At 44.3% G+C, this 26,746-nt stretch overlaps 1 protein-coding gene across 4 annotated transcripts in view; it reads right to left on the bottom strand.

Moving 5' to 3' along the window:
- Nucleotides 1-26,746, bottom strand: part of eif2a (eukaryotic translation initiation factor 2A) — a 64,656-nt gene that overhangs the window by 8,151 nt on the left and 29,759 nt on the right. For all 4 annotated transcript variants that reach the window (XM_072473852.1, XM_072473849.1, XM_072473851.1 and 1 more), the window contains exons 6-13: nucleotides 25,667-25,749; nucleotides 24,045-24,118; nucleotides 20,508-20,652; nucleotides 17,121-17,237; nucleotides 7,228-7,799; nucleotides 946-1,056; nucleotides 611-718; nucleotides 370-435 (exon numbers count right to left, since the gene is read on the bottom strand). In XM_072473852.1, coding sequence (XP_072329953.1) covers nucleotides 370-435; nucleotides 611-718; nucleotides 946-1,056; nucleotides 7,228-7,799; nucleotides 17,121-17,237; nucleotides 20,508-20,652; nucleotides 24,045-24,118; nucleotides 25,667-25,749 — 1,276 coding nt within the window. The remainder of the gene's footprint in view (nucleotides 1-369; nucleotides 436-610; nucleotides 719-945; nucleotides 1,057-7,227; nucleotides 7,800-17,120; nucleotides 17,238-20,507; nucleotides 20,653-24,044; nucleotides 24,119-25,666; nucleotides 25,750-26,746) is intronic.

The raw sequence follows: 26,746 nt of genomic DNA on the forward strand, positions 1-26,746 counted from the left end.
TGAATAAGACACGATGTGCAGGGGAAGGCCAACTGAAAGAATGAGGCAGCAGGTATGCCCTTCTCTGGAAGGGTCTTCCCGAACAGGGACAATAGCTTCATGGGGCGGGGTTCGCCATCACAAAGGAGCTTGTTCTGGTGCCTCTGCAGCTCCCTGGAGGGATAAACGAGTGCCTCATGGCAGCCCAGATCACCCTAATGAGGAATCAACATGTCACTGGGTTTTCTGTTTCAACACCTCAAATTATTGAGACACTTTGTTGAGTTAGGCAGCATCCTAATGTGGGCAGACACCAAACAGAGGGTTTTTGGTATTACCTGCTAGCAGCATGCAAGCCCCTAGATGTAAAACATTAACTTCTTTTAGTACCTGATTTTTTTCTAATTGCTTGCCAGATGCTTCTTGCTCTTTTAATTGTTCAATTGCTTTAAGTTTCTGCAACAAAAAGATCAGTTTGTTAAGTGGCGAACAGTCGCAGGTTTTGCGAGGTAACCAACAATTTCAGAAACCCATTTCCGTGATAAATGAACTCGCTCTTCGAAACAGAAACACGACAACAAATGTACAGAGGTCTGTGCTGCTGTTTCTCTCCCTCCCCCCACGAGCTTACTTTTCTGATGTTCTTGATTTTCTTATCGACTTCTGGGTCCTCAGAATATTGCACAGCTCTCGGTTCTTGGTCAGACGCTGCTTCCGGCATAATCTCGGACTTGCTCTCCTGCGGGTGGGAGGCAGGGAAAGAGGGTCATTAACCTCAAGAATCTTTGCTTGCCGATCAGTGGAGTTGTTCCAAGCACATTTCGCACCCCTCCCCCCCCTCTGTAAATCAATGCTGTTCTCGGTTTAACAAACTGCAACAAACTGGGTGCAACAGTTTCAAGAAAAGTTGGGGAAATAGTGGAGGTTATGGTGTTTTGTGGACACTGAGTTGGCATGTGAAAATACCTGCTTTGCGGCCTTCCGAGCCTCCCGTTTCTTTTGATTTTTCAAAGCGGCTTTTGAAAGTTGCTTATCTGTAGTTTGCGGTTTCATGTTCTGAGGTAGCTCGTCTTCGTGCTATTGGGAAAGAAAACAAGTCATGCACCAGATCAAATCTCAGCCCAGCAACCTCACAGAACACTGCATTAGATGCAGGTGTACATGGTATTGTAATTACTTTTGCCCTTTATTATATCCACCACCAACAGTTTTTGAGTCAAAACATATGTTCATTCTTCCATCTGAAAATGGTTCCAGCACAGTGCCCTTTTTCAACCTCAAGCAGGTTGTGCAGCATTTCTAAACCAACTTTATTTTAAACCCAACTTCCTTCCTTCCCCTGCTGGTAATTCTTGCTGGCTGAAATGCCAGGTAGTCCTCCAGCACCTCACTTTTGACATTGAATGTCGGCAGGTTATTTGGTCTTTGGCTGCATTATTGCTAAGTCAGGACCTGTCCTCACCTGTCCTACTACCAAACAGGCGTCGCTGGGGCACAAAATCCCTGTGAGACTCTCCAAGTTCTGGCTCAAATGCATTCAGGTCAGTTGTCCCAGTTGAGATCAGCAAACCTACAATCTTTGAAATTCTCTGCTTCAGAAAGCAGTGGATACTTAGCTACTGAGTATACCTACGACGGAGATTGATAGAATTTTGGATTTCAAGGGGATCAAGGGATATGGGTATCAGGTGGGAAGTGGAGTTGATCATGATCTTATTGACTAACAGGGCACCAATCAAGGGGCAGAATGACCGACTCCTGAAATGAAATGAAATGAAAATGAAAATTGCTTATTGTCACAAGTAGGCTTCAAATGAAGTTACTGTGAAAAGCCCCTAGTCGCCACATTCCGGCTCCTGTTCGGGGAGGCTGGTACGGAAATTGAACCGTGCTGCTGGCCTGCCTCGGTCTGCTTTAAAAGCCAGCTATTTAGCCCAGTGGGCTAAACCAGCCCCTGCACCTATTTCTTTTAAAAAATAAATTTGGAGTACCCAATTTATTTTTCCAATTAAGGGGCAATTTAGCGTGGCCAATCCACTTACCCACGCAAACACGGGGAGAACGTGCAAACTCAATACGGACAGTGACCCAGAGCTGGGATCGAACCTGGGACCACGGCGGCGTGAGGCAGCAGTGCTAACCACTGCACCACCGTGCTGCCCTCTGCACCGATTTCTTATGCTTTGATTGATCTCTTCAATTTGCCAGAATTGGCACAGGCCTGATATTTCCCTCAAGGAGGACTAAAATTAGAGGGTGAGTCACAAGTCATATTAATTACACAAAATATTATCATTACAAACTGGGAGCAAGCGCTTTTGCCCGAGCCGGCTCATTTTCCAATTCCCACTGATCGTTCAGACAGCCTCGGAGTGAAATCGACAATTTAGCACCTCATTTCACAAACTAATTTTTTTAAAATAGAAGCGATGTGCAAGCTTTTGTGGGCCATATGGGTATGCTTCACTGACTGACCCCTTATTCTGAGACGGTGACTTCACTGAGCTCTGTGGGTCACATACGAATTTGTGTTCCAATCAATTTTTATACATCTCAAATCAGGATTACTAACAAATCTTGGGTGTTCTGATTTAGGATTTATACACCCACGAGCAACAAGCCTAAAAGACAACGCCACAAACACCAGATTCAGACAGGTCAAAAGCCAGTGAGTAAAGTGTGACTAGGACTGAATGGCCACGTGGCCCAGGTGCTGCAGGTTGAGTATCTCTGTTGTACAGAAATCTTTAACACTGGCATGATCATTCGCATCAGTCTCAGTTGGGATATCCAGGAACTAAGAGCTAAAAGCACCTGACTCCGCCGGCAGTGTTCAATCGATAGGTTTTACTTTCTTATCATTAATAGTGATCACCTGACTTTGCTTCATAGCTGCCTGCTACAGTAACCCTCACATTATAAAGAAAATGCAGCAAGCTGTAACAAAGGAAAACATTTCTGCACGCTACTTCAATTCAAAAGGGAAGGGAAAAAGGTGTAAATGAATTATTCAATGACAGAGTACAAAATTCTCGACAATGTAAGAGGCATTTCAGATGGGCATTTCATAGATGAGTTGGCTGCTGTTGCAGTCCATTCTGTTGAGGGCGTAACATTAAAAAGGATTGTATGAATTTAACAAGTGGCTCTACAGGCCATTGTTAAAATTAAGTATTTGCTGGGGTTTCAGGACTGTAGGAGTTGAATGTTGCCGAGTCACATGATACACAGCAGCCACCATAAACAGCTTTTGGTGTGCAGTGTTTGATAATAATCATAATCTTTATTGTCACAAGTAGTCTTACATTAACACTGCAATGAAGTTACTGTGAAAATCCCCTAGTCGTCACACTCCGGCACCTGTTCGGGTACACAGAAGGTGAATTCAGAATGTCCAAATTACCTAAAAGCACGTCTTTCGGGACTTGTGGGAGGAAACCGGAGCACCCGGAGAAAACCCACGCAGACTCCGCACAGACAGTGACCAAAGCCGGGAATCAAACCCGGGACCCTGGCACTGTGAAATAGCAGTGCTAACCACTGTGCTACTGCGCCGCCCATAAACAATGCCTCCTTAAATGGGGCTTGAACCCACAACCCTGAGATTAGGAGTTGCATGTTCTATCAACTGAGCTAGATTGAAATATAGCATTAAAATTTGTTATATCATCATGCCTGGGCATGACACTGTGTAGTAATAAGTAAGCTAGCCTACCCCACATCAGCAGGTAATCTTACTTGACTGAATCAAAATAACTTCTGCATTTGACATACCACGGTAGAATAGAACCTCATTGCCCTTTCACACGAATGTCATGGGGAGATGGTTACATTGTTGGAATTGCCTGCCACATGCGCAACATGAATATTTATCAACACTTACCAACTTAAGCATGAATGTCATTTAGGTCTTGCTGCACGCTGGCATGGACTGCTTCAGTATATGAGGTCTTGCAAATGGTAGTGAACACGGGGCTGCACAGTGACACAGTGGTTAATACTACTGCCTCACGACGCCAGAGATCCGGGTTCAATTCTGGCCTTGGGTGACTATGTAGAGTTTGCACTTTCCGGATCCGTGTCTGCGAGGGTTTCCTCCGGGTGATCCGGTATCCTCCCACAGTCCAAAGTTGTGCAGGTTAGGTGGATTGGCCCTCAAGTGTCCAGGGATGTACTGGTTAGATGGGGTTATGGGGATAGGGCTGGGGAGTGGGCCTAGGTAGGCCCACTAGGTAGGATGCTCTTTCAGAGAGTTGGTGCAGATTTGATGGGCCGAATGGCCTCCTTCTGCGCTGTAGTGATTCTATGATTCGGTTTTACACTGTGCAATAATCAGAAAACACCCTTACTTCTGACCTTATGTTGGAAGGAAGGTCATTGCTGAAGCAGCTGAAAATGCCACTCTCCTGTGGAATTCCTGCATCGATGTCATGGAGCTGAGATGATTGACCTCAAACAACCACAACCATCTTCCTTTGCGCTCGTTAATGAGCTTTCCCCAGATTTCCATCACAGGATTCTCACAGCACAGAAGGAGGCCATTCAGCTCATTCATTGCTCCTGGCAGAACTGATTATCTGTTGAGACGATTTCTGGTGAGTAAGTGTCGCTTCATGGTAGCGTCAACGACACTTCTATCACTTTGCTGATAATCAAGAGGCGAGGAAATACTGGTGAGAATGTGGGGTCCAGTAGGGTCAATCCGGCAGGTATACGCTTCAGGACTGGCCAGCTCCATCAGTAATGGTGCCACTGAATCACCCTGTGTGATGGACATTGAAGTTTCCGACCAAGAGTAAGTTCTGTGCTCTCCCTCACCTTGGCCCCTTTCCTTCGACAGTATCTTCTAAATCCACAACCTCTAACCTCGAAGGACAAGGGCAGCAGGCGCATGGGGGCACCGCCTATTGTAAGTTCCCTTTCAAGTGACATGCCATTCTGATTCGGAAGTAGCTCATCGTTCCCGCAGTCTCTCGGACAAAGCCTGGTACTCTCTTCCCGAGAGCGCTGTACATACACCTCACAGACTGCAATGGGACACGCAGGTGGCTCATCACCACCTTCTCGAGGGCAATCAGAGAAGGGCAACGAATGCCGGCCTTGCCAGTGACGCTCATACCCCAGCAACGAATAAAACAAAAAGATTGGCAAGAGGTGCCAATGCCCAAAGTTTGATGCCATGAACTTCATGGCATCCGGAGTGAACTGTTAAGATCTCCCTCCCAATTCTATACACTGTGCTGCCACTTTTGGTGATCCTCCCTTGTTAACGGGACAGGACCTATCCAGTGATAATGATGATGGTGGAGTCAGGGACTTTGCCTGTAAGGTACGTTTTGGTGAGTATGCCTGTCGGTATGTTACCCGATTACTCTGTGGGACAGCTTTCCCAGGTTTGGCACAAGTCCCAAGATGCTCACGAGGAGGACTTTGTGGCACTGACTGGCCAGGCTTGCTTTTGTTGCTTCCGGTGCCTAGGTTGATGCCGGGTTTTCAATCCTGTTTCATTCCTATTTGACTTTTCTGTTGCAGTTTGATACAATTGAGAGGCTTGCTGGACACTTTGGACGGCAGTTAAGAGTCAACCACATTGCTGAGAGTCTGCGCCACGTATTGGTGAAACCAAATGCAGACGGCAAATTATCTTCCCCCAAAAGACATCAGTGAACCAGATGGGTTTTTAAATGACAACCTGGCACTTTCACAGTCACCTTTGCTGAAATTTGTGATTTTAAACTCCAGATTTATCCAATTAACTGAATTTAAATTCCCAAACTGCCATGGTGGAAGTGAACTCACGTCTCTGGCGCATTCACCCACCCTCTGGATGACCACGCCACGAAGCTGACCACAATGTTATAGTACCCTATTGTTGAGTTACCTTTTGTGGAAAATGGAGCGTAAAATGGCTGCCAAGCTTCCTACACCAGAGCGGCGACTTCATTTGGCTGTGAAAAGCTTTTCAACAACTGAACTAATTTGCCATTGCTGTAATATGTGTGAACATATAATACAGAATACTAAACTATCCTGATCCTCTCCAGCTTGTTGCTACAGATGTCCTGAAAGAATCATGATATAAAGGGCTGGATTCTCAGGTTCGCCAGCCATGTGTTTCTCGGCAGTGCGTGGTTCTCTGGCGACGGAATTCTGTCTTCCCGCCGCTTGTCAATGGGATTTTCCAAGGAAGCTACCCCATACTGCAGGCTGTGCCGACGGGAAAAGTGAATTCGCAACGATTGGCGAATTCCGGCCGTTACCTCCACCACACAATCCTATGGATTTTTTTAAAAGTACCCAATTCATCTTTTCCAATTAAGGGGCAATTTAGCCTGGCCAATCCACTTAGCCTGCACATCTTTGGGTTGTGGGGCCGAAACAACGCAAACACGGGGAGAATGTGCAAACTCCACACAGTGACCCAGAGCCGGGATCGAACCTGGGACCTCAGTGCCGTGAAGCTGCAGTGTTAACCACTGTGCCGCGTGCTGCCCTCAATCCTATGGATTTAACCCATTCAGAGCGAAGTTTAGTTCATTCATCATTGTCCTTTGTCCCTCGAAATGGGGATGACTTCTTCCAGGCTTCAAGATGTGCGCGCCCACAGGTAACTCAGCAGGCCAATGTTCAAGGTGGCAGATAGGGTGCCAAGGGTTGCTTTGCCCTAAATGGTGTCGAGCTTCCTGTGTGTCGTTACATTCAAACCTTGCTCATCAACATTCAGGAGGGCCAGAAATCCCGGAGATTTTTGTGAATCTCTCATACTACGCTCTAAAATGTTAATTTGACTTCAACACATACGGGAGACTGCAGCACAGTGGTAAGGCCCAGGCTAATGCTCTGGGGACATGGGTTCAAATCCCATCATGGCAGATGATGGAATTTAAATTCAATGAATAAAATCTTGGAACTGAAAGCTCACCTCAGTAACGGTGACGAACGCCCTTTAGGGAAGGAAATCTGCCGTCCTCACCCGGTCTGTCCTACATGTGACTTCAGACCCACAGCAGTTTAGTTGACTCTTAATTGCCCTCTGAAATGGCCTAGCAAGCCACTCGGTTTGAGGGCTGTTTGGGATGGGCAAACATTGGTCTTTCCAGCGGTGCCCGCATTCCGCCAAAGAATAAAAAAGTCAGAATAGACTTCTGATGGGAGATTTACAGCAAAGCAAAAGGGTACTAAAAGTTGGCACAAATTTTAAAAAGGATACCCAAACTCAAATAAGCCAATGTATTGAATCACACTCACCAATTTTGAGCTAGTTACTGGCTTGTTTCTCAATGCTGGGGGTCTGTAGGCCTGTGCAGGTTTGACGTCAATACTAAGAACATCGTTGGGAACATTCTGATATTTGATAGCCTTTTCTGGGAAAGCGCCTTCTACAAATGGCTGCCATTGCACTTCCCAGAGTTCAGAATCTGACGGCACTTCAATTTTGTGACGAACTGCGCCACTGTAGTGCCAGATCTTGTAGCCGTTGCTAACCCGTAGTCTCGGTGAGCAGGTTGCGGTTACAATGTGCTCCCCGTCCGGGCACCATGAGAAGTAGGTTGTATCAGCGGCTTGGGGCTTAGAAATCTGCTGGTATTTTTTTATGTCCCAGACTTCCATCTGTCCTCGGAGGTTTCCAAAGCCTGCCAGCACGAGGATGTGTCCCTGAGGGCTGTAGAACGCCGCATTCCGAGGACCAGTGCCAAAGTCAAAGACTGGGTCACACTTATGGTTGAAGACTGTAGCTTTAGCAGGCATGAAACCATACACTGCACAAAATTCGAGTGAGTTTGGATTCCAGACCACATCATAGATTGGGCCATTTTTTGCTGAAAGAGAAGAATTGTTTCAACAATAAAATGCTGTTACTCTACTTCAGTTGCATTGTGACAGTAAAAATGGTTTCCATTCACACAGCACCTTAAACTGAGAAAAACATGGTCCAGGGCACTTCACAGAAGTCGAGCTAAAGAAGAAACTTGGGTGTGTTAATAGCATTCTTGCTTGAATCAGAGGATTGTGAGCTCAAGACACCTCGTTTACTTCGACACGTAATTTAGATTGACATGTCTGCAAGAACGTCAATGTTTTAAAAATAATTTACATTACCCAATTATATTTTCCAATTAAGGGGCAATTTAGCATGTCCAATCCACCTAACTTCCACATCTTTGGATTGTGGGGGTGCGACCTGTGCAAACTCCACACGGACAGTGACCCGGGGCCAGGATCGAACCCAGGTTCTCAGCGCCGTAGGCAGCGGTGCTAACCACTGCACCACCGTGCCGCCCGGAAGTCAATGTTTAACAAATGATTTTGTCTTAGATTTGTGTGAGGATCAAGTACTTGAAGCATATTAATCAATTAACCTAGTACTATGTTCTGCTTAATTGTAATCAATGCCAGATACTATATGACTGACGCTTGGTCGTGACAAGGGAGACACACCACATGGCCTCATGCCATTGCAAGCCAGACTTTTATGGTTTAATTACATAATAAATGTTGCAAAGCCATCGAGGTTGAGCAGTCCGAATGTGCGACCATCGTACTCCCTGGTAATTAAAACTCATCAGTGGTACTCGATACCTGCGACTCAGAGGGGAGTTAGAAAGGCCTACCGTGTAAGGAAACAGATGCGGATTGTTGAACATCCAGCCTTATGTCCTCAATTAGTGTCGTAGTTAACTTGTAATGCTTTGAAAGAGAAGCAATTACTTTATGTTAAATTATATAACAGTCCCATGTATCCAAAGAACATAGAACATTACAGCGCAGTACAGGCCCTTCGGCCCTCGATGTTGCGCCGACCTGTGAAACCACTCTAAAGCCCATCTACACTATTCCCTTATCGTCCATATGTCTACCCAATGACCATTTGAATGCCCTTAGTATTGACGAGTCCACTACTGTTGCAGGCAGGGCATTCCACGCCCTTACTACTCTCTGAGTAAAGAACCTACCTCTGACATCTGTCTTATATCTATCTCCCCTCAATTTAAAGCTATGTCCCCTCGTGCTAGACATCACCATCCGAGGAAAAAGGCTCTCACTGTCCACCCTATCCAATCCTCTGATTATCTTGTATGCCTCAATTAAGTCACCTCTTAACCTTCTTCTCTCTAACGAAAACAGCCTCAAGTCCCTCAGCCTTTCCTCATAAGATCTTCCCTCCATACCAGGCAACATTCTGGTAAATCTCCTCTGCACCCTTTCCAATGCTTCCACATCCTTCCTATAATGCGGCGACCAGAATTGCACGCAATACTCCAAATACGGCCGCACCAGAGTTTTGTACAGCTGCAATATGACCTCATGGCTCCGAAACTCAATCCCTCTACCAATAAAAGCTAACACACCGTATGCCTTCTTAAAACCCTCTCAACCTGAGTGGCAACTTTCAGGGATCTATGTAAATGGACACCGAGATCTCTCTGCTCATCCACACTGCCAAGAATCTTACCATTAGCCCAGTACTCTGTTGTCCTGTTATTCCTTCCAAAATGAATCACCTCACACTTTTCTGCATTAAACTCCATTTGCCACCTCTCAGCCCAGTGCTGCAGCTTATCTATGTCCCTCTGTAACTTGTAACATCCTTCCGCACTGTCCACAACTCCACCGACTTTAGTGTCATCTGCAAATTTACTCACCCATCCTTCTACGCCCTCCTCCAGGTCATTTATAAAAATGACAAACAGCAGTGGCCCCAAAACAGATCCTTGTGGTACACCACTAGTAACTGGACTCCAGTCAGAACATTTCCCATCAACCACCACCCTTTGTCTTCTTCCAGCTAGCCAATTTCTGATCCAAACTGCTAAATCACCCTCTATATTTTCTGTAGTAGTCTACCGTGGGGAACCTTATCAAACGCTTTACTGAAATCCATATACACCACATCAACTGCTTTACTCTCATCCACCTGTTTGGTCACCTTCTCAAAGAACTCAATAAGGTTTGTGAGGCACGACCTACCCTTCACAAAACCGTGTTGACTATCTCTAATCAAATTATTCCTTTCCAGATGATTATACATCCTATCTCTTATAAACCTTTCCAAGATTTTGCCCACAACAGAAGTAAGGCTCACTGGTCTATAGTTACCTGGGTTGTCTCTACTCCCCTTCTTGAACAAGGGGACAATATTTGCTATCCTCCAGTCTTTTGGCACTATTACTGTAGGCAAAGATGACTTAAAGATCAAAGCCAAAGGCTCAGCAATCTCCTCCCTAGCTTCCCAGAGAATCCTAGGATAAATCCCATCCGGCCCAGGGGACTTATCTATTTTCACACTTTCCAGAACTGCTAACACCTCTTCCTTATGTACCTCAAGCCCTTCTAGTCTAGTAGCCTGAATCTCAGTATTCTCCTCGACAACATTGTCTTTTTCCTGTGTGAATACTGATGAAAAATATTCATTTAGCATCTCTCCTATCTCCTCGGACTCCAAGCACAACTTCCCACTACTGTCCTTGACTGACCCTACTCTTACCCTAGTCATTCATTTAGTCCTGACATATCTATAGAAAGCTTTAGGGTTATCCTTGATCCTACCTGTCAAAGACTTCTCATGTCCCCTCCTGGCTCTTCTTAGCTCTCTCTTTAGGTCCTTCCTAGCTAACTTGTAACTCTTGAGCGCCCTAACTGAACCTTCATGTCTCATCTTTACATAAGCCTCCTTCTTCCTCTTGACAAGTGTTTCGACTGCTTTAGTAAACCATGGTTCCCTTGCTCGACCACTTCCTCCCTGCCTGATAGGTACATACATATCAAGGACACGCAGTAGCTGTTCCTTGAACAAGCTCCAAATTTCCATTGTGCTCATCCCCTGCAGTTTTCCTCTCCATCCGATGCATCCTAAGTCTTGCCTCATCACATCATAATTGCCTTTCCCCCAGATATAACTCTTGCCCTGCGGTATATACCTATCCCTTCCCATCACTAAAGTAAACGTAATCGAATTGTGGTCACTATCACCAAAGTGCTCACCTACCTTCAAATCTAACACCTGTCCTGGTTCATTACCCAGTATCAAATCCAATATGGCCTCGCCTCTCGTTGGCCTATCTACATACTGTGTCAGGAAACCCTCCTGCACACATTGGACTAAAACGGACCCATCTAAAGTACTCAAACTATAGCGTTTCCGGTCAATATTTGGAAAGTTAAAGTCCCCCATCACACCTACCCTGTTGCTTTCGCTCCTATCCAGAATCATCTTTGCAATCCTTTCCGCTACATCTCTGGAACTTTTCGGAGGCCTATAGACAACCCCTAACAGGGTGACCTCTCCTTTCCTGTTCCTAACCTCAGCCCATACTACCTCAGTAGACGAGTCCTCATCAAACATTCTTTCTGCCACCGTAATACTGTCCTTGACTAACAATGCCACCCCTCCCCCTCTTTTACCACCTTCCCTGAGCTTACTGAAATATCTAAACCCTGGCACCTGCAACAACCATTCCTGTCCCTGCTCTATCCATGTCTCCGAAATGGCCACAACATCGAAGTCCCAGGTACCAACCCATGCCGCAAGTTCACCCACCTTATTTCGGATGCTCCTGGCATTGAAGACGACACACTTTAAACCACCTTCCTGCCTGCCGGTACACTCCTGCAACTTTGAAACCTTACTCATGACCTCACTACTCTCAACCTCCTGTATACTGGAGCTACAATTCAGGTTCCCAAGCCCCTGCTGAACTAGTTTAAACCCTCCCGAAGAGCATTAGCAAATTTCCCCCCCAGGATATTGGTACCCCTCTGGTCCAGGTGTAGACCATCCCGTTTGTAGAGGTCCCACCGACCCCAGAATGAGCCCCAATTATCCAGAAATCTGAAACCCTCCCTCCTGCACCATCCCTGTAGCTACGTGTTCAACTGCTCTCTCTCCCTATTCCTCGTCTCGCTATCACGTGGCACGGGTAACAACCCAGAGATAATAACTCTGTTTGTCCTAGATCTAAGTTTCCACCCTAGCTCCCTGAATTCCTGACTTACATCCCTATCCCTTTTCCTACCTATGTCGTTGATACCTATGTGGACCACGACTTGGGGCTGCTCCCCCTCCCCCTTAAGGATCCTGAAAACACGATCCGAGACATCACGCACCCTGGCACTTGGGAGGCAACACACCTCTCTCTTGTTCCCACAGAATCTCCTATCTATCCCCCTAACTATGGAGTCTCCAATGAGGGACAGACTCTGTGCCAGAGACCTGTACCCCATGGCTTACCCCTGGTAAGTCCCCCCCCCCCCCAAACAGTATCCAAAGCGGTATACTTGTTACTAAGGGGAACGACCACAGGGGATCCCTGTACTGACTGCTTCCTCCCAGCCCCTCTCACCGTCACCCATCTATCTTTATTCTTCAGAGTAACTACATCCCTGAAGCTTCTATCTATGACCACCTCTGCCTCCCGAATGATCCGAAATTCATCCAGCTCCAGCTCCAGTTCCCTAACGCGGTTTCGGAGGAGCTGGAGATGGGTGCACTTCCCACAGATGAAATCAGCAGGGACACTGACGGCGTCCCTCACCTCAAACATTCTGCAGGAGAAACATTGCACTACCTTCCCTACCATCCCTTCTAGATAAAAAAAGAAAAAGAAAGAGCTTACCTGTTATTCACTCCCCTTCTCAGCAAGCACTCACTCAGCAACCTCTGCGCCCTGCACGATAACACCTGAGGGAAAATAAAAGAAAAACTACTTACCAGTCACCAGCCAATCCCTTACCTGCAGGCTGTGACTTCGCAGTTCAACTTCTTTCTACTGCTACCTGCCCTCGAGCCTTCCTCTTGATCTTTACAGCAGTTTTTTTGGGGGGTTAGAGGAGGGGGTAGGGAGGGAAACACTGAAGAAGTGTTTCGGGTTTAAGTGTCACTTGACAACAGCTCCTCCTCAAACCACCTTCAAGTTAGGATTAAGTTCTGTAATCAGTTTTTACAGCTTTGTAGTCCTTTGACTCTTATTAAATCAAATTTATCATGCTGCATCACGTGTTGCCTCGCACCGTATGGTGAATAAGGAAGCAAGACCCAAGGAAAATCGTTGCCAAAATTTGTTAAATATCACCTTTTGTTGCATAATAAACATTTCCTGAGATGCACCGCCAGATTGTCTCCTATGGCCCGAACGGAAGTCCCAAAATAATAAATTAATATTAAGTGAGTGCAGACTCACGGATTTGGAGGTTGGAACACCCTCAAAAACGTACTCGAAAGAAATGCCAGATTGGGATTAAATGTTGAACAAAGGTCTTGCCTGCTCAATTGCATGTCAAAGATCCAATGACAGATTTCATAGAATTTACAGAGCAGAAGGAGGCCATTCAGACCATCGAGTCTGCACCGGCCCTTGGAAAGAGCCCCTCACCCAAGCACACACCTCCTCCACCCCATCCCCTTAACCCAGTAACCCCAATTAACCTTTTCGGACACTAAGGGCAATTTAGCTATCAGAAGAGAAGGAGTTCTCCCAATGCTCTGACTAACCCCTCCACCAGTAAGGAAAAGCAGATTGTCTGATCATCAATTCAGTTGTTATTAGTGGCTTTCTGCTTTGCATTAACTGGTTCCCAGGTTTGTAAATAACAACAATGGCTGAACTTCGAAAGTAATCCATAAATTGTGAAGCACCTTGGGACATTATAATGGTTTGAGAAGGCACAATCTAAATGAAGGATCATTCAATCTATACCCTGTTGGGTACAACTACTTTTATGCTTCTCTACTCTCTCATCTTGCATTCTTCATAAACTTGAACTCACCCAAAACTAAGCTGCTCATATCCTAATTTGCATTAAGTTCAGTTCACTCATCACCCCTGTGCTTGCTGGCCAACACTGGCTTCCAGTCTGGCAACACCTTCATTTTAATATTCATTTTTATTTCCTCCATGGCCTCGCCCCCTCCCTATCTCTGTAATCCCTCTTCACCGCTACGACCCTCAGATTTTTGTGCTCCTCTAAATCAGGCCTTTTGTGCATCCCTGAATGTGATTGCTCCACCTTTGGGTGGCTGTGTCTTCAGCTGGCTGGAGCTTAAGCTCTGGAATTCCCTCCCTTACTTAGCCTCGCCACCTCTCTCTCTCGCTAAGAAATGTATTAAAACCTGGGCCTTTGGTCAATTTTCCTATTATCTCTCATGTGTCTCAGAGCCCAAACTTTGCAGCATCTTGGGACATTTTACTAAATTCAGCTTGAGAAGCAGCAAAATGCATTACACGCTATACAGGTACATCGAGTTTTAGAGGTTTGCAGCACCCAAACAGGCTAAATTGGTCTGTTCCAAGTTCTTTGCTATAGAGCAACCCAAAACCAATGACAAATGGCACCATACAGCTAAAGAGGAAGGGAGGCAGAGAAGAGGAAGTGGCTGTTGGTCTGTTCGAGAGGCACAGCTGGCATCATGACTCAACCAGTAAATTCCTGGAGGCCTCAAGTTGTCTCGGTGGCATAGGGCAAGAAAATCACAACCAACAATATGGCAATTCTTCCTCTTTTTTTTTTTGCCCGTTCAATGGAACATATTGCACTCAAAAGTATCCTGGTGAACCATTTCTGTAAAGTCATTCATATTTCACAAGGTAGTTACAGGTAGGGACAGTCACTCAGCCTATCCTTGCTCACCCATTCATGGACCAGCTTCATAACAGCATCCAGCTGCTTCTTGATCCTAACACTGGCTGCTGCTCATTTGAGCACATGTCTTCTGCCTTCCCTCACATTTTAATTGGAGCAATGTTCTATATTTAAGGTTCCTGTACAGTTCTGCTAGACTGCTCTGTAACCAGATCATAGAAATGGCTCTTTGCAGGCCACACTGTATAATATTTACATAATCCGAAATAGCCTGGTCCCTGGCGTTTGCATACAGATGTAGAATCAGGAACTTTTTTGCTGAACAAGGAATATCTATTCTCCTCTGGCATGAAGCAAAATCAATCTTAATATTTCACTTCTCATTCAACTCCAATGCATGACTGCTCTCTTCAGCACAAGTTTTATTGAATTAAAGAAGTAATACAATAGTGGGCAATCCCCTCTTCCCCCTAACATTAAAGTCCAAGTGAACTGGGTCTTGAATATGCTAATCTTGAGCCAACCTCTAGGTGTCGACAAAGTCAAACTGAGATGACTTGCCCTCCATTTCATTTTCCTTATTGTAAGGGAGTGCATTGATTTTGTTTGACGTTTTCCCCGACAGCAAAGGAGGATGGGGAACTCGCTGAGTGGGAAATCATGGGCACTAATCCCATCCACTCACAGGAAACTTACAGGGTTCCCAACTCTGGTTGGTTACATGCCTGGAGGGTTGGTCATGTGACACCTGATCACATGATTTTACTGCAGATTGCAAATGTTGTTGCATTTACTATATAAAGATTGAGCACCTTGTCATCACCAACACATTTCATTGAATCGCTCTAGTGCAGAAGGATGCCATTCGGTCCATCGAGTTTGCACCAACTCTCCGAAAGAGCACCCTAAACTAGACCCACTCACTCGCCCTACCCCTGTAATCTTATCTAGCCTTTGGACACTAAGGGACAATTTAGCACAGCCAATCCACCTCACCTGACAGCTGTGGACCGTTGGGAGGAAACCGGAGCACCCGGAGGAAACCCACGCAGACACTAGGAGAACGTGCAAACTCCACAGTCACTTAAGGCCGGAATTGAACCCGGGTCCCTGTGCTGTGAGGCGACAATGGCAACCACTGTGCCACCACTCTCCAATTTATTGAATCTGCTATATTGATACTAAGCCCAGGTATTTCCATTAAATTCCAACTGCACTGTTTGGAAATTATTATATCAATTTCTGGTGATCAGCAACAAATCCATTCTATTTGTAATGAAAAACTAAACAAATTTAATAAAACTTAATTCAGAGATGATAGCAGCTTTAAATTATTACATTTAGTAAATTACTAAAAGGTTGCAACATTAGCAGTCATAACAAAATGAACAAATACCAGGAGGATTTAATTTACTTACATCACCTCAATGTGTGAATGTTACTGTTGACAATGGACAACGCTGGGCAGCACGGTGGCACAGCGGTTAGCACTGCTGCCTCACAGTGCCGAGGTCCCAGGTTCGATCCCGGCTCTGGGTCACTGTCTGTGTGGCGTTTGCACATTCTCCCCGTGTTTGCGTGGGTTTCGCCCTCACAACCCAAAGATGTGCAGGCTAGGTGGATTGGCCACGCTAAATTGCCCCTTAATTGGAAAAAATGAATTGGGTACTCAAAATCTATTTAAAAAAAATAAAACAATGGACAACGCTGAAACACTCACAAGGCAGGGAGGCAATACCTGAGCCAGAAGACGGTCAGATTGTGGGCGGGAACTGCAAGTACTAACTACAAAGAAACCGTGGTGGACCACAAACGCAATCGTGCTCGGGAGAACAATCCTTAAAATTCTGAGAAACTCCCAGGCAATTAAGGAGGCTAGCTACTCTGCCACCATATTAAAATATTAAATAAATAAGCTGCAGGGCATTTACCCTTTCCCCCCCCCCCAATTAGGGGACAATTTAGCGTGGCCAATCCACCTACCCTGCACATCTTTGGGTTGCAGGAGGTGAGACCCACGCAGACACGGGGAGAATGTGCAAACTCCACATGGACAGTGATCCAGGGCCGGGATCGAACCCGGGTCCTTGGCGCGTGAAGCAAGGCATTTACCTTGATGTTAATACATTCAGAGAAAAGCTGCACTTTTTATGCTGGATATTAATGCTACTTGAATATATACAGTAATCAATTAGCAATCGCTAATTTTTTTTAATTATTGGATTAAAATCCAGCACAACCCAAATATCTCTCAGCTCAAATATCTCTGAGCATTTTGTTTTGACAAAATGTGTGCGTTGGTAGAGGGGACACAATGTCCGAGCACTCAAACGTTGTCATTCCTACAATCCTATTTTTCCAGTAAGTTAACCGTTATCTACAAATAACATGCAAGTTTTATTTGTTAAGGGGAAGACTCGACATTCACAGAGTATGTTAGACATAGTTTTGGGAAAATTTACTTAAGCAAATAAAAAAGCTTGATTGTATTTACTACGCAAGCAGTGGGCAGGCATCGGTAGCTTTTGTAACTTATTTAAGAAGTGTGTGAAAAGAATACATACGCAGCTGCACCAATGCACTTTCTCCATTGGATGCAATATAGTGCAGGGTTTGTTCACCGTAATACGATGCTCCAGACTTATCCACGTCCGTGCTGGCAATTACCAATACAGCAGTTCCTGGAGGAAGACAACACTTAACAAAAGTCTCAAAATTGCAACAATTTATATTAATATTGTACCTGTAACCCATTAAAATATCCCAACTTCACATGGCCCTGATCAAACACTAAAACACATAGGAAATGTTAGGACAAGTGACCTTAAACTTGGTCAAAGAGATAAGTTTTAAGAAGTCATAACAAAGAGAGGACAGCACGGTGGTGCAAGTGGTTAGCACAGTTGCCTCACGGCGCCGAGGTCCCAGGTTTGATCCTGGCTTTGGGTCACTGTCCGTGTGGAGTTTACACATTCTCCCCGTGTTTGCGTGGGTTTCGCCCCCACAACCCAAAAGATGTGCAGTGTAGGTGGATTGGCCAAGGTAAATTGCCCCTTAATTGGAAAAAATAAATTGGATACTCTAAATTAAAAAACAAATAACAGAGAGAGTTGGAAAGGTTTAGAGAGGAAATTCCTGAGTTTAAGGCCTCAGTAGCTGAATGTACAACCGATAATGGTAGAACAATTAAAATTGGGGTTACTCAAGAGGCCAGAATCGGACGAGCACGAGATCTGAGAGAGTTGTAGGCCTGGAAAAGGTTACTGAAGTAGGAAGAGGTGAAGCCATGGAAGGATTTGAAAATAAAGATGAGAATTTTAACATGGAGGTATTGCCTATTTCGGGATGAATGTAGGACAAAATGCACAAAAGTGATGGGTGAATGAAACTTGGTGCAAGGTAGAAACAGTTTTTTAAAAGATAAATTTAGAGTACCCAATTCTTTTTTCCCCAATTAAGGGACGATTCAGGGTGGCCAATTAACCTATCCTGCACATGTTTTTGGGTTGCGAGGGCTAAACCCACGCAGACACGGCGAGAATGTGCAAACTCCACACGGACACTGACACTGGGCCGGGATTGAATCCGGGTCCTCGGCCAGGTGGCAGAGTTTTGGATGAGTTCAAGTTTATGGAAAATGGGAAACCAACCAGAAGATCATTGGAATTGCCCAGGCTGAGGTGACAAAGGGTGCGACTTGCAGCAGCAGAGGTGCTCAGCTAGTGGCAGAGATGGGCAATGTTGTGGAAATGTAAGTTGGTGGTCTTGGCGACGGAGCAGGTATGTGGCAAAAATCATACCTTTTTGTCAAATAGGATAGCAACCACAGTCTAGCTTACTGTCAACCAGTTACCAAGGCAATCATAGAATTTACAGTGCAGGAGGCCATTCAGCACATTGAGTCTGCACCGGCCCTTGGAAAGAGCACCCTACTTAACCCCACGCCTCCACCCTAACCCCTTTATCCCCATAACCCCACCTAACCTTTTTGGACACTAATGGCAATTTAGAATGGCCAATCCACCTAACCTGCACATCTTTGGACTGTGGGAGGAAACCGGAGCAACCAGAGGAAAACCCACGCATACACAGGGAGAGCATGCAGACTCCGCACAGATAGTGACCCAAGCCGGGAATCGAATCTGGGACCCTGGAGGTGTGAAGCAACTGTGCTAACCACCATGCTACCGTGCCGCCCAATGAATGGAGCCAATGGCTAGACAGCCCAGTGCGTGGCATGAAACAAAGACAATGGCTTTGAGCCTTCACAATGTTTTCACAAGACTAAAGGGAATCATGGGACACTTCCAATGTGTTAAAAACCTCACAAAAGAAACTTTGTTTTGCTCTCTATTTCTCCCTCCTCTCTGCTCAATACAGCCTGTTCCTGCACTGAGGATGTTGACTCATACTCGGGTATCTGAAACACTTGACCAAAGGTGGCATTCTGGTTTGAATCAGTGTTGTCAGCCTACTTAACAACGGAAAGGGTAAGGCAGCACGGTGGCACACTAGTTAGCACTGCTGTCTCACGGCGCCGAGGACCTGGGTTCGATTCCAGCCCTGGGTCCGTGTGGAGTTTGCACATTCTCCCCGTGTCTGCGTGGGTCTCATCCCCACAACCCAAAGAGATGCAGAGTAGGTGAATTGGCTACATTAAATTGCCCCTTAATTGGAAAAAAAAAAATAGAATTGGGTACTCTAATAAAATACAATGGGAAGGGAATGAAGACATCCCAGTCATAACTCCTAACCCTGATCCTCCTCTCATCCACCATCTACACACATGGACTTTTGAGCAGGTTCAGCAAGAATTCCGCCATGTTTTTCTCTCCCCTAATCAATGGGCAATTGCAGCACTCCCATTGTCATGTCGTTGAACCCTGCGGTCCATGTGGTTCAGTACTAGAATGGGGGAATGGCTTCATTCAAAAAGCCACTATTCCACCATTAGGTTTTAGTGGTCACTTGCTGGTTGCTTTCTCTAAACCAAAAACCCCAGACAAGTAACTACATAAAACTGCAACTTTTGTTAGTTTAAGAAATTCAATACTCAATTAACACAGGCAAAAATGAAATAAAATGATGCAATCTTAAGTCTTTAAAAGGGGCCGGTTTAGCACAGGGCTAAATAGCTGGCTTTTAAAGCAGACCAAGGCAGGCCAGCAGCGGGGGTTCAATTCCCGTACCAGCCTCCCCGAACAGGCGCCGGAATGTTGCGACGAGGGGCTTTTCACAGTAACTTAATTTGAAGCCTACTTGTGACAATAAGTGATTTTCAATTCATTTCATTTAGGTTTGAGGCCACAAAAGGTCAATAGACAGGGCACCAGAGGAAGGAGAAGTGGATCCATTTCCACAGATATGAATCGCAGCAAGACAGCTTGAGAGGGGCTGTGATTAAAAATGAAGGAGGTCATATCAGAGGGCAAGACAAATCTGCACATCTACTGCTGGCCGTCTCAACCTACAAACAGCTTGTTTCCCCACCCTCTCTTTCATTGTACGATGCATGCCACAAAGCAGTTCAAGAAACGCAACAAAGGCCGGAATATTCAGAATAAGCCTTGGGGGATGTTAAAGTGAAGCACACTATCAATTCTTTCCAAAATCTGTGCTTACTCCCTTCTGAGAGTTATCGGGAATTTTCACAGTAACATCATTGCAGTGCTAATGTAAGCCTACTTGTTACACTAATAAAGATTATTATTACTACTACGGATCATCCCAGTCAATCAAGCAAACCCCGGCATCCAGCTATTTTCTATGTGCATACTCCTTCAAGGGCGAAGTTAAAGTACAGAGTTTATCCCTCCACTTTGTATGCTGTGACATGGAGCACTCATTCTGGCTATATAATAGTTCAACTTAAAGTAATATGCGTTTATTCCAACCCAGAATTGCAAGGATGGCAACTCAAAAGTGTTAGTCCCAATTCAAGTAAGCCTTACCTTTCTTATTCCAAATCATAATCACTTTGTCAGCTTTGAAAAAACTTTTATTTGCCAAGGCAGAGGCAGGACCTTCAAAGTTTGGGTACTGATACAATCGAACAAATGATGGCGCACCTTTAGATCCAGGCACATAAACAGCAACCTTTTACAATAAAGAAAAAAGTTGGTTCTGGTTAATCTTCAATTGGTATTTCAAAGTATCATCTACACAGGCATTTGCTATCTCATGTACAGACCACCCCACTTCATCACCCAATTTTGACACTTCCATTCTATTTCGAAACATCCTTACTTCGTGTACAGATGCTAGACATCACCACATCACGTACAGACATCAGCATCGTTCCATTCTGGCTTTCATCTGTAGTATGTTATGCTCAATGCAATTCTGTCATGTGGACATAAGTCACCAACTTCAACAGGCAACGTCCTCTTGTTCTCCACGTGAAATGTGTCATGCTAGGTGAATGTGTTGGGAGTATGTCAATCATGAAAGGGCAAATAATGCCGTGGAAAGCACAGTTCCAAATGGGCAATTTGAAATGTGTCTGACAAACGCTGTGGAAACTTCTATCAACATTCAAGCCCAGATAAAGAAAAGGCAGGCAGTTTGTGAAAGAGAGCCAAATGAGGGCTAGTTCTAATACTAACTTATAATTCTTTTTTTAAAAAAAAAGCATTGCTTTATAATGTTTAACGTCACCTATAGAATTTTTATTCCAAATTCGGTTCTTTAACTGATTAAAAACCCTAGCCTTTTTCCAGGTGAGCATGAATAAGATTTGCTTGTTGAGACATAAGGATTCTTTAAAGTTCTGCCAGTTGTGCAGAGAAGAGCCATGAGGCTGGCCCTTGGCGTTACAAGATTAAATTATAAGGGGAAACAGCAAAATTGGGATTTTCCGCTGTTGAATTGGAGGGGACAAAGTGGATGTCTTCAGCCAAATTGTCTGTTTCTGTCCTGTCAATATTACGTTTGTAAATATCAACAATATGGGAATGGTAAAGACAAAAGGCTTCTTCACATTAAATTGTTGCAGTAGTAGGTCCTCATGGCGCCGAGGACCCGGGTCACTGTCCGTGTTGAGTTTGCACATTCTTCCTGTGCCTGCATGGGTCTCGCCCCCACAACCCAAAAGATGTGCAGGGTCGGTGGATTGGCCACGCTAAATTGCCCCTTAAATGGGAGAAAAAAGAATTGGATACTCTAAATTTATTTTTTAAAATTGTGGCAGTTGCATTCGGCGACAAAAGTTCAAATTGTCAAAAATATTAAATTGCCATTAGAGAATGCATCACATAGAGTGACCAGCGCCTGGGCAAAAATTTCAGGAAGCTGGCCTACATCCTGGAGTATTAACCAAAGTGGCAGCGGAGATAACTGATCCCTTGGTTACAATATACCAAAATTCCCAGGACACGGGAAAGGTTCCAGTGGTTTGGAAAAATGCTAACGCAACATCCTTATTCAAAAAGGGGACAGACGGAATGTGGGAAAATACAGACCGGTCAGTTTAACATCTATTGTTGGGAAATTGTTAGAATCAAGTAATATCAGGACATTTGGAAAGTCAAAACGCTATCCGTCAGAGTCAGCATGGTTTTATGAAGGACAAATTATGTTTGACTGATTTGCTTGAGTTCTTCGAAGATGTAACAAGCAAAGTGGATAACGGGGATCCATAGATGTAGTATATCTGGACTTCCGGAAGGAAGATAAGGTGCCGACAAAAGGTTCATTCACAAGGTTAGATCTCATGGGATAAGGGGCAATTTATTAGCTTCGATAGAAGTCTGGCTGACGGACAGAAGGCAGAGAGTCTGGATAAACCGGTCTTTTTTGTGGGGTGTCACAGGATTCGGTACTTGGGCCCCAGCTATTTACAATCTATACAAATGACTTGGATGGATACAGGGATAGAAGGTTCCATAGCCAAATTTGCAGAAGATACAAAAATAGGTGGGGTAGTAAGTTGCAATGAGGGTATAAGAACCTTCCAAATGGATATAGATAGGTTAGGAAAGTGGGTCAAAATGTGACAGATGGAGATTAACGTGAATAGGTGTGAGATCATGTCATGTCTTGGTCGGAATTAAAAAAAAAAAATTTAGAGTACCCAATTAATTTTTTCCAATTAAGAGACAATTTAGCGTGGCCAATCCACCGAGCCTGCACATCTTTGGGTTGCGGGGGCGAAACCCACGCAAACCCGGGGAGAATGTGCAAATTCCACACGGACAGTGACCCAGAGCCAGGATCGAACCTGGGACCTAGGCACCATGAGGCAGCAGGGCTTTGGTCGGAAAAATGGGACGGCAACTTATTTAAATGGGGAGACACTTCAGGGTGCTCCGTTGCAGAGGGATCTGGGGGTCCTCGTTCATGAGTCACAGAAAGCTAGCATGCAGGTACAGCAGATAACAAAAAAAGCGAATAATATTTTGGCACTTAAAGCTAAAGGAATAAAGTATAACGGTAAGGAGGTGTTGTTGCAACTATAGAAGGTATTGGTAAGACTGCACCTGGAGCATTGTGCACAGTTTTGGTCCCCTTATTTGAGGAAAGATGTAGTGGCATTGGAGGCAGTTCAGAAGAGGTTCACTAGGTTGATTCCAGAGATGAGGGGTTTGTCGTATGAAGAATTTTGGCCTATATTGTCTAGAGTTTAAAAGAATGAGGGGAGATCAAATTAAGATACACAAGATGAGAAGAGATATGGATAAAGTAGACATGGAGCGGATGCTTCTTCTTGTGGGGCATTCCAGAACAAGAGGTCATGGGCTTAGGATTAGAGGTAGCAAATTTACAATGGAGTTGAGGAGAAACTACTTCTCCCAAAGGAAATGAAATGAAAACCGCTTCTGGTCACAAGTAGGCTTCAAATGAAGTTACTGTGAAAAGGCCCTAGTCGCCACATTCCGGCGCCTGTTCAGGGAGGCTGGTACGGGAATTGAACCGTGCTGCTGGCCTGCCTTGGTCTGCTTTAAAAGTCAGCTCTTTAGCCCTGTGCTAAACCAGCCCCTAATGGATTGCGAATCTGTGGAATTCACTATCCCAGAGTGCTGTGGATGCTGGGACAGCGAGTAAATTTAAGGAGTTAGACAGATTTTAAATTGGTAATGGGTTGAAGGGTTATGGAAAATGGGCAGGACAGTGAGGTTAAGGACAGGATAAGATCAGCCATGGTCGAATGGCGGAGCAGACTCAATGGGCCAAATGGTTAATTCTGCTCTGATATCTTATGAACTTAGAAGTTAGATGCTGTGATGGAACTGATTGGGCTGGTGAGAGGGCATTGGGAGGGGTGGTGGGTAATCTTAGCTGGGGTGACCCGAGTTCCCTTCCACATTTTCTACATAAACAAGTTAATCAATACGAATGTGGCAGCTAAATTGATCGAAATAATCAGCCAAGCTTAAAGGCAATCAGAATTTTAATTGCTATTTTATTTAGAAATATCTTTCCGCAACAATCATCAGTACAAATACCAGGACAAAACACACAGCGGACACGCAAAACTACTGGAAAAGTACCTTGCAGGGTTGGGGTCCTAGCGACAGTGCAAAATCTGACACCTTCTGTAAATGGAGTTTGTTCGTTATTTTACCTGGGTGGGGGCAAACCAACATCAATTAAAATCCTCCACCGAATATTGTTTTACTAAATCATATAAAGCTAACTATTACTAGAAGTGAATTTTGTCCAATAGCTTTATAATACATATTGTTTCAAATTCTCCGCAGGGACTTTGTAGGAGAGAAGAAATGGAATAGAGTGGATGATGGGAATCAGTGAATTATGGGTTACTCCATCCAAATGAGAATTATCAGGTCTTTTACATGTATAATTTTTAATGTGCCTCTCATCAGCTTCCACCAAATCTCCTATCTACACAAATTCATGTTAATTTTAGAATTAAAAAAAATTATTTCTGAGTGACCATTAAAAGAAATCTTCATTTTCTCCCAGCCTTGCTTTAAAGTTTGCTGTTTCTTGTGGAGGTACTCAGGCTCCCAGGTCCTCTTTGAGACGGCCAGTGAATATCAACAGGATCTCAAACAGCAATGGGAATCCTGGCTGATGGCTTGCGTTCCTCCTTCAAACCCAGGTATCCAGAGGGTGTTCCGACAAACACGATCAACCAATTTGGTGCAGATTGTGGACAAAATTTTGTTTTAAAAGAGTACATAATCATTTTCTTTTCCCAATTAAGGGGCAATTTAGCGTGGCCAATCCACCTAACCTGCACATCTTTGGGTTGTGGGGGTGAAACCCACGCAGACACGGGGAGAACGTGCAAACTCCACATGGACAGTGACCCAGAGCCGGGATTGAACCCAGGTCCTCAGAGCCGTAGGCAACAGTGCTAACCACTGCACCACCGTGCCGCCCTTTTGTGGACTGAATTAAACGATCTTCTGCTACGTATGGTTTATACCAGATGATACAATTGAGGGAACGATGCTCATATAGTTTTTGTTAAGGATGTTTGGGCCATTTTTGTAGTGAGCCAAGTGGTGAATATTTACAAAATTCACAATGCATATTTTGGGGAAAAAAAACACTTAAAAAAGGTGGTGGCCATTAAATGACTAAATATATCAGCATTTTTATAGTGAGACCACATCATCATTGGAAAAAAACATATATTTAAAAAACGCAGACATTGGTAGAACTTGCATTGTGTTTAATAGTGACGAGTCCTTTCCCATCATCCTCAAAATAGGAATCAGGTACAAATAATTCCGACAGCCCAGCAGTATTGGAATATTCAAAACATGGGAACGTTATTGGGAGCTTCAGTCATCTGATCCGCTCACCAATCTCAGTATGCAAATTTTCCTTTGTGCTTCTTAATAAATCTAAAAGCCAACAATTAATTAAGGGAATGGATCTTCGACAATGAACAGTTCTGAAAAGAACTTCAAGATGCATCAATTTACTTTTAAGAGTATCTTCACACGCACACTTTGTTTTCCTTTGGGGAATAGTGGGAGTGGTGACAGGATCGCGGAATGATTGGACTGTGTCATAGATGCTTCTTCCATTGCCAATAAGCCCTGGTGGGGACCTAAACCTGGCGCTTCTACAAGGAACCAATAATATTCACTGACTAATATTCTGCACAAATATTCGACTGGAGAAGGTCACATACCAAATTCATTGCCTTCAAAAAACTGCACTTCGTTGTTCACATTTCGAGCGCAAATATTTTCATCGTCTGACCAACAAGGGCACCTAAACCCAGTAAAAAAGCAGCTATTAACACCTAAAACACAGACTGCTAAAACAGCCGAGATTATGTTTTCAAAATTGCTCAGCTAGTGCTATGTACTAAGAACTGTTAAACATTTTCTACATTTTTCTGTCATTATTCTCCGCTATCTAATCGCCATTTCTTTAAAATCTTTTAAAATTTGCTTTCTATTGTAGTACGTGGAAGAATCACACATTTAATAGCAAAACCGAATGGATGCTCAAATCGGTCAGAAGGAGCAACTATTTTGACCCAGGTAAGTAAGGACATTGCTACAGTCAGTTAGGCTCCACAGATATGAATGGGTATCAATTTAAACTATCTAAGTTGTTTTAGAGTGTGTGTCAATTGGCAATCTCTATGTAGTTTCTATCTGGATTTTGCTGTTGATATTTCATTGTCCTCTAATCAATGTATATTTTGGCAATCTACCTAACTTTCACTACTTTGAAGTTCCCACATCAGGCAGTCAGTTTCACCTTAGCTTGTGGAAGGACAGCCATTGTTACTGATGTTCCAAGTAAGTAAGGCTCTACAACCAAGTTATATTGTGCTGCACTTGTGCTGGATTGCACTTGGGAAGGTAAAAGGCGACTTTCAAAAGTGTCATGTAAAGCATCCTCCCAATACAAAAGTAACTTCACATGTACATTTTTTTTAAATGTAGTACATATGCTATCTGAGCCATGGCATATGGTAATTTGAGCATGTTTAAAAAAAAAAAATTAATAGTACCCAATTCATTTTTCCAATTAAGGGGCAATTTAGCATGTCCAATCCACCTACCTTGCATATCTTTTGGGTTGTGGTGGCGAAACCCACGCAAACAGGGGGAGAATGTCCAAACTCTGATTTGTTATGTTGGAGGTGTAACATAAGCGGCTTCCTTGTGGTGCACTTGACAAAGAAAGGTTCAGACGTGGCGATAACTTCAACACGTTTATTAAACTATTTACACTTCCATTTCTCGGGTTCGAC

The sequence above is a fragment of the Scyliorhinus torazame genome, chromosome 14, assembly GCF_047496885.1.
Source record: "Scyliorhinus torazame isolate Kashiwa2021f chromosome 14, sScyTor2.1, whole genome shotgun sequence".
NCBI lineage: Eukaryota > Metazoa > Chordata > Chondrichthyes > Carcharhiniformes > Scyliorhinidae > Scyliorhinus > Scyliorhinus torazame.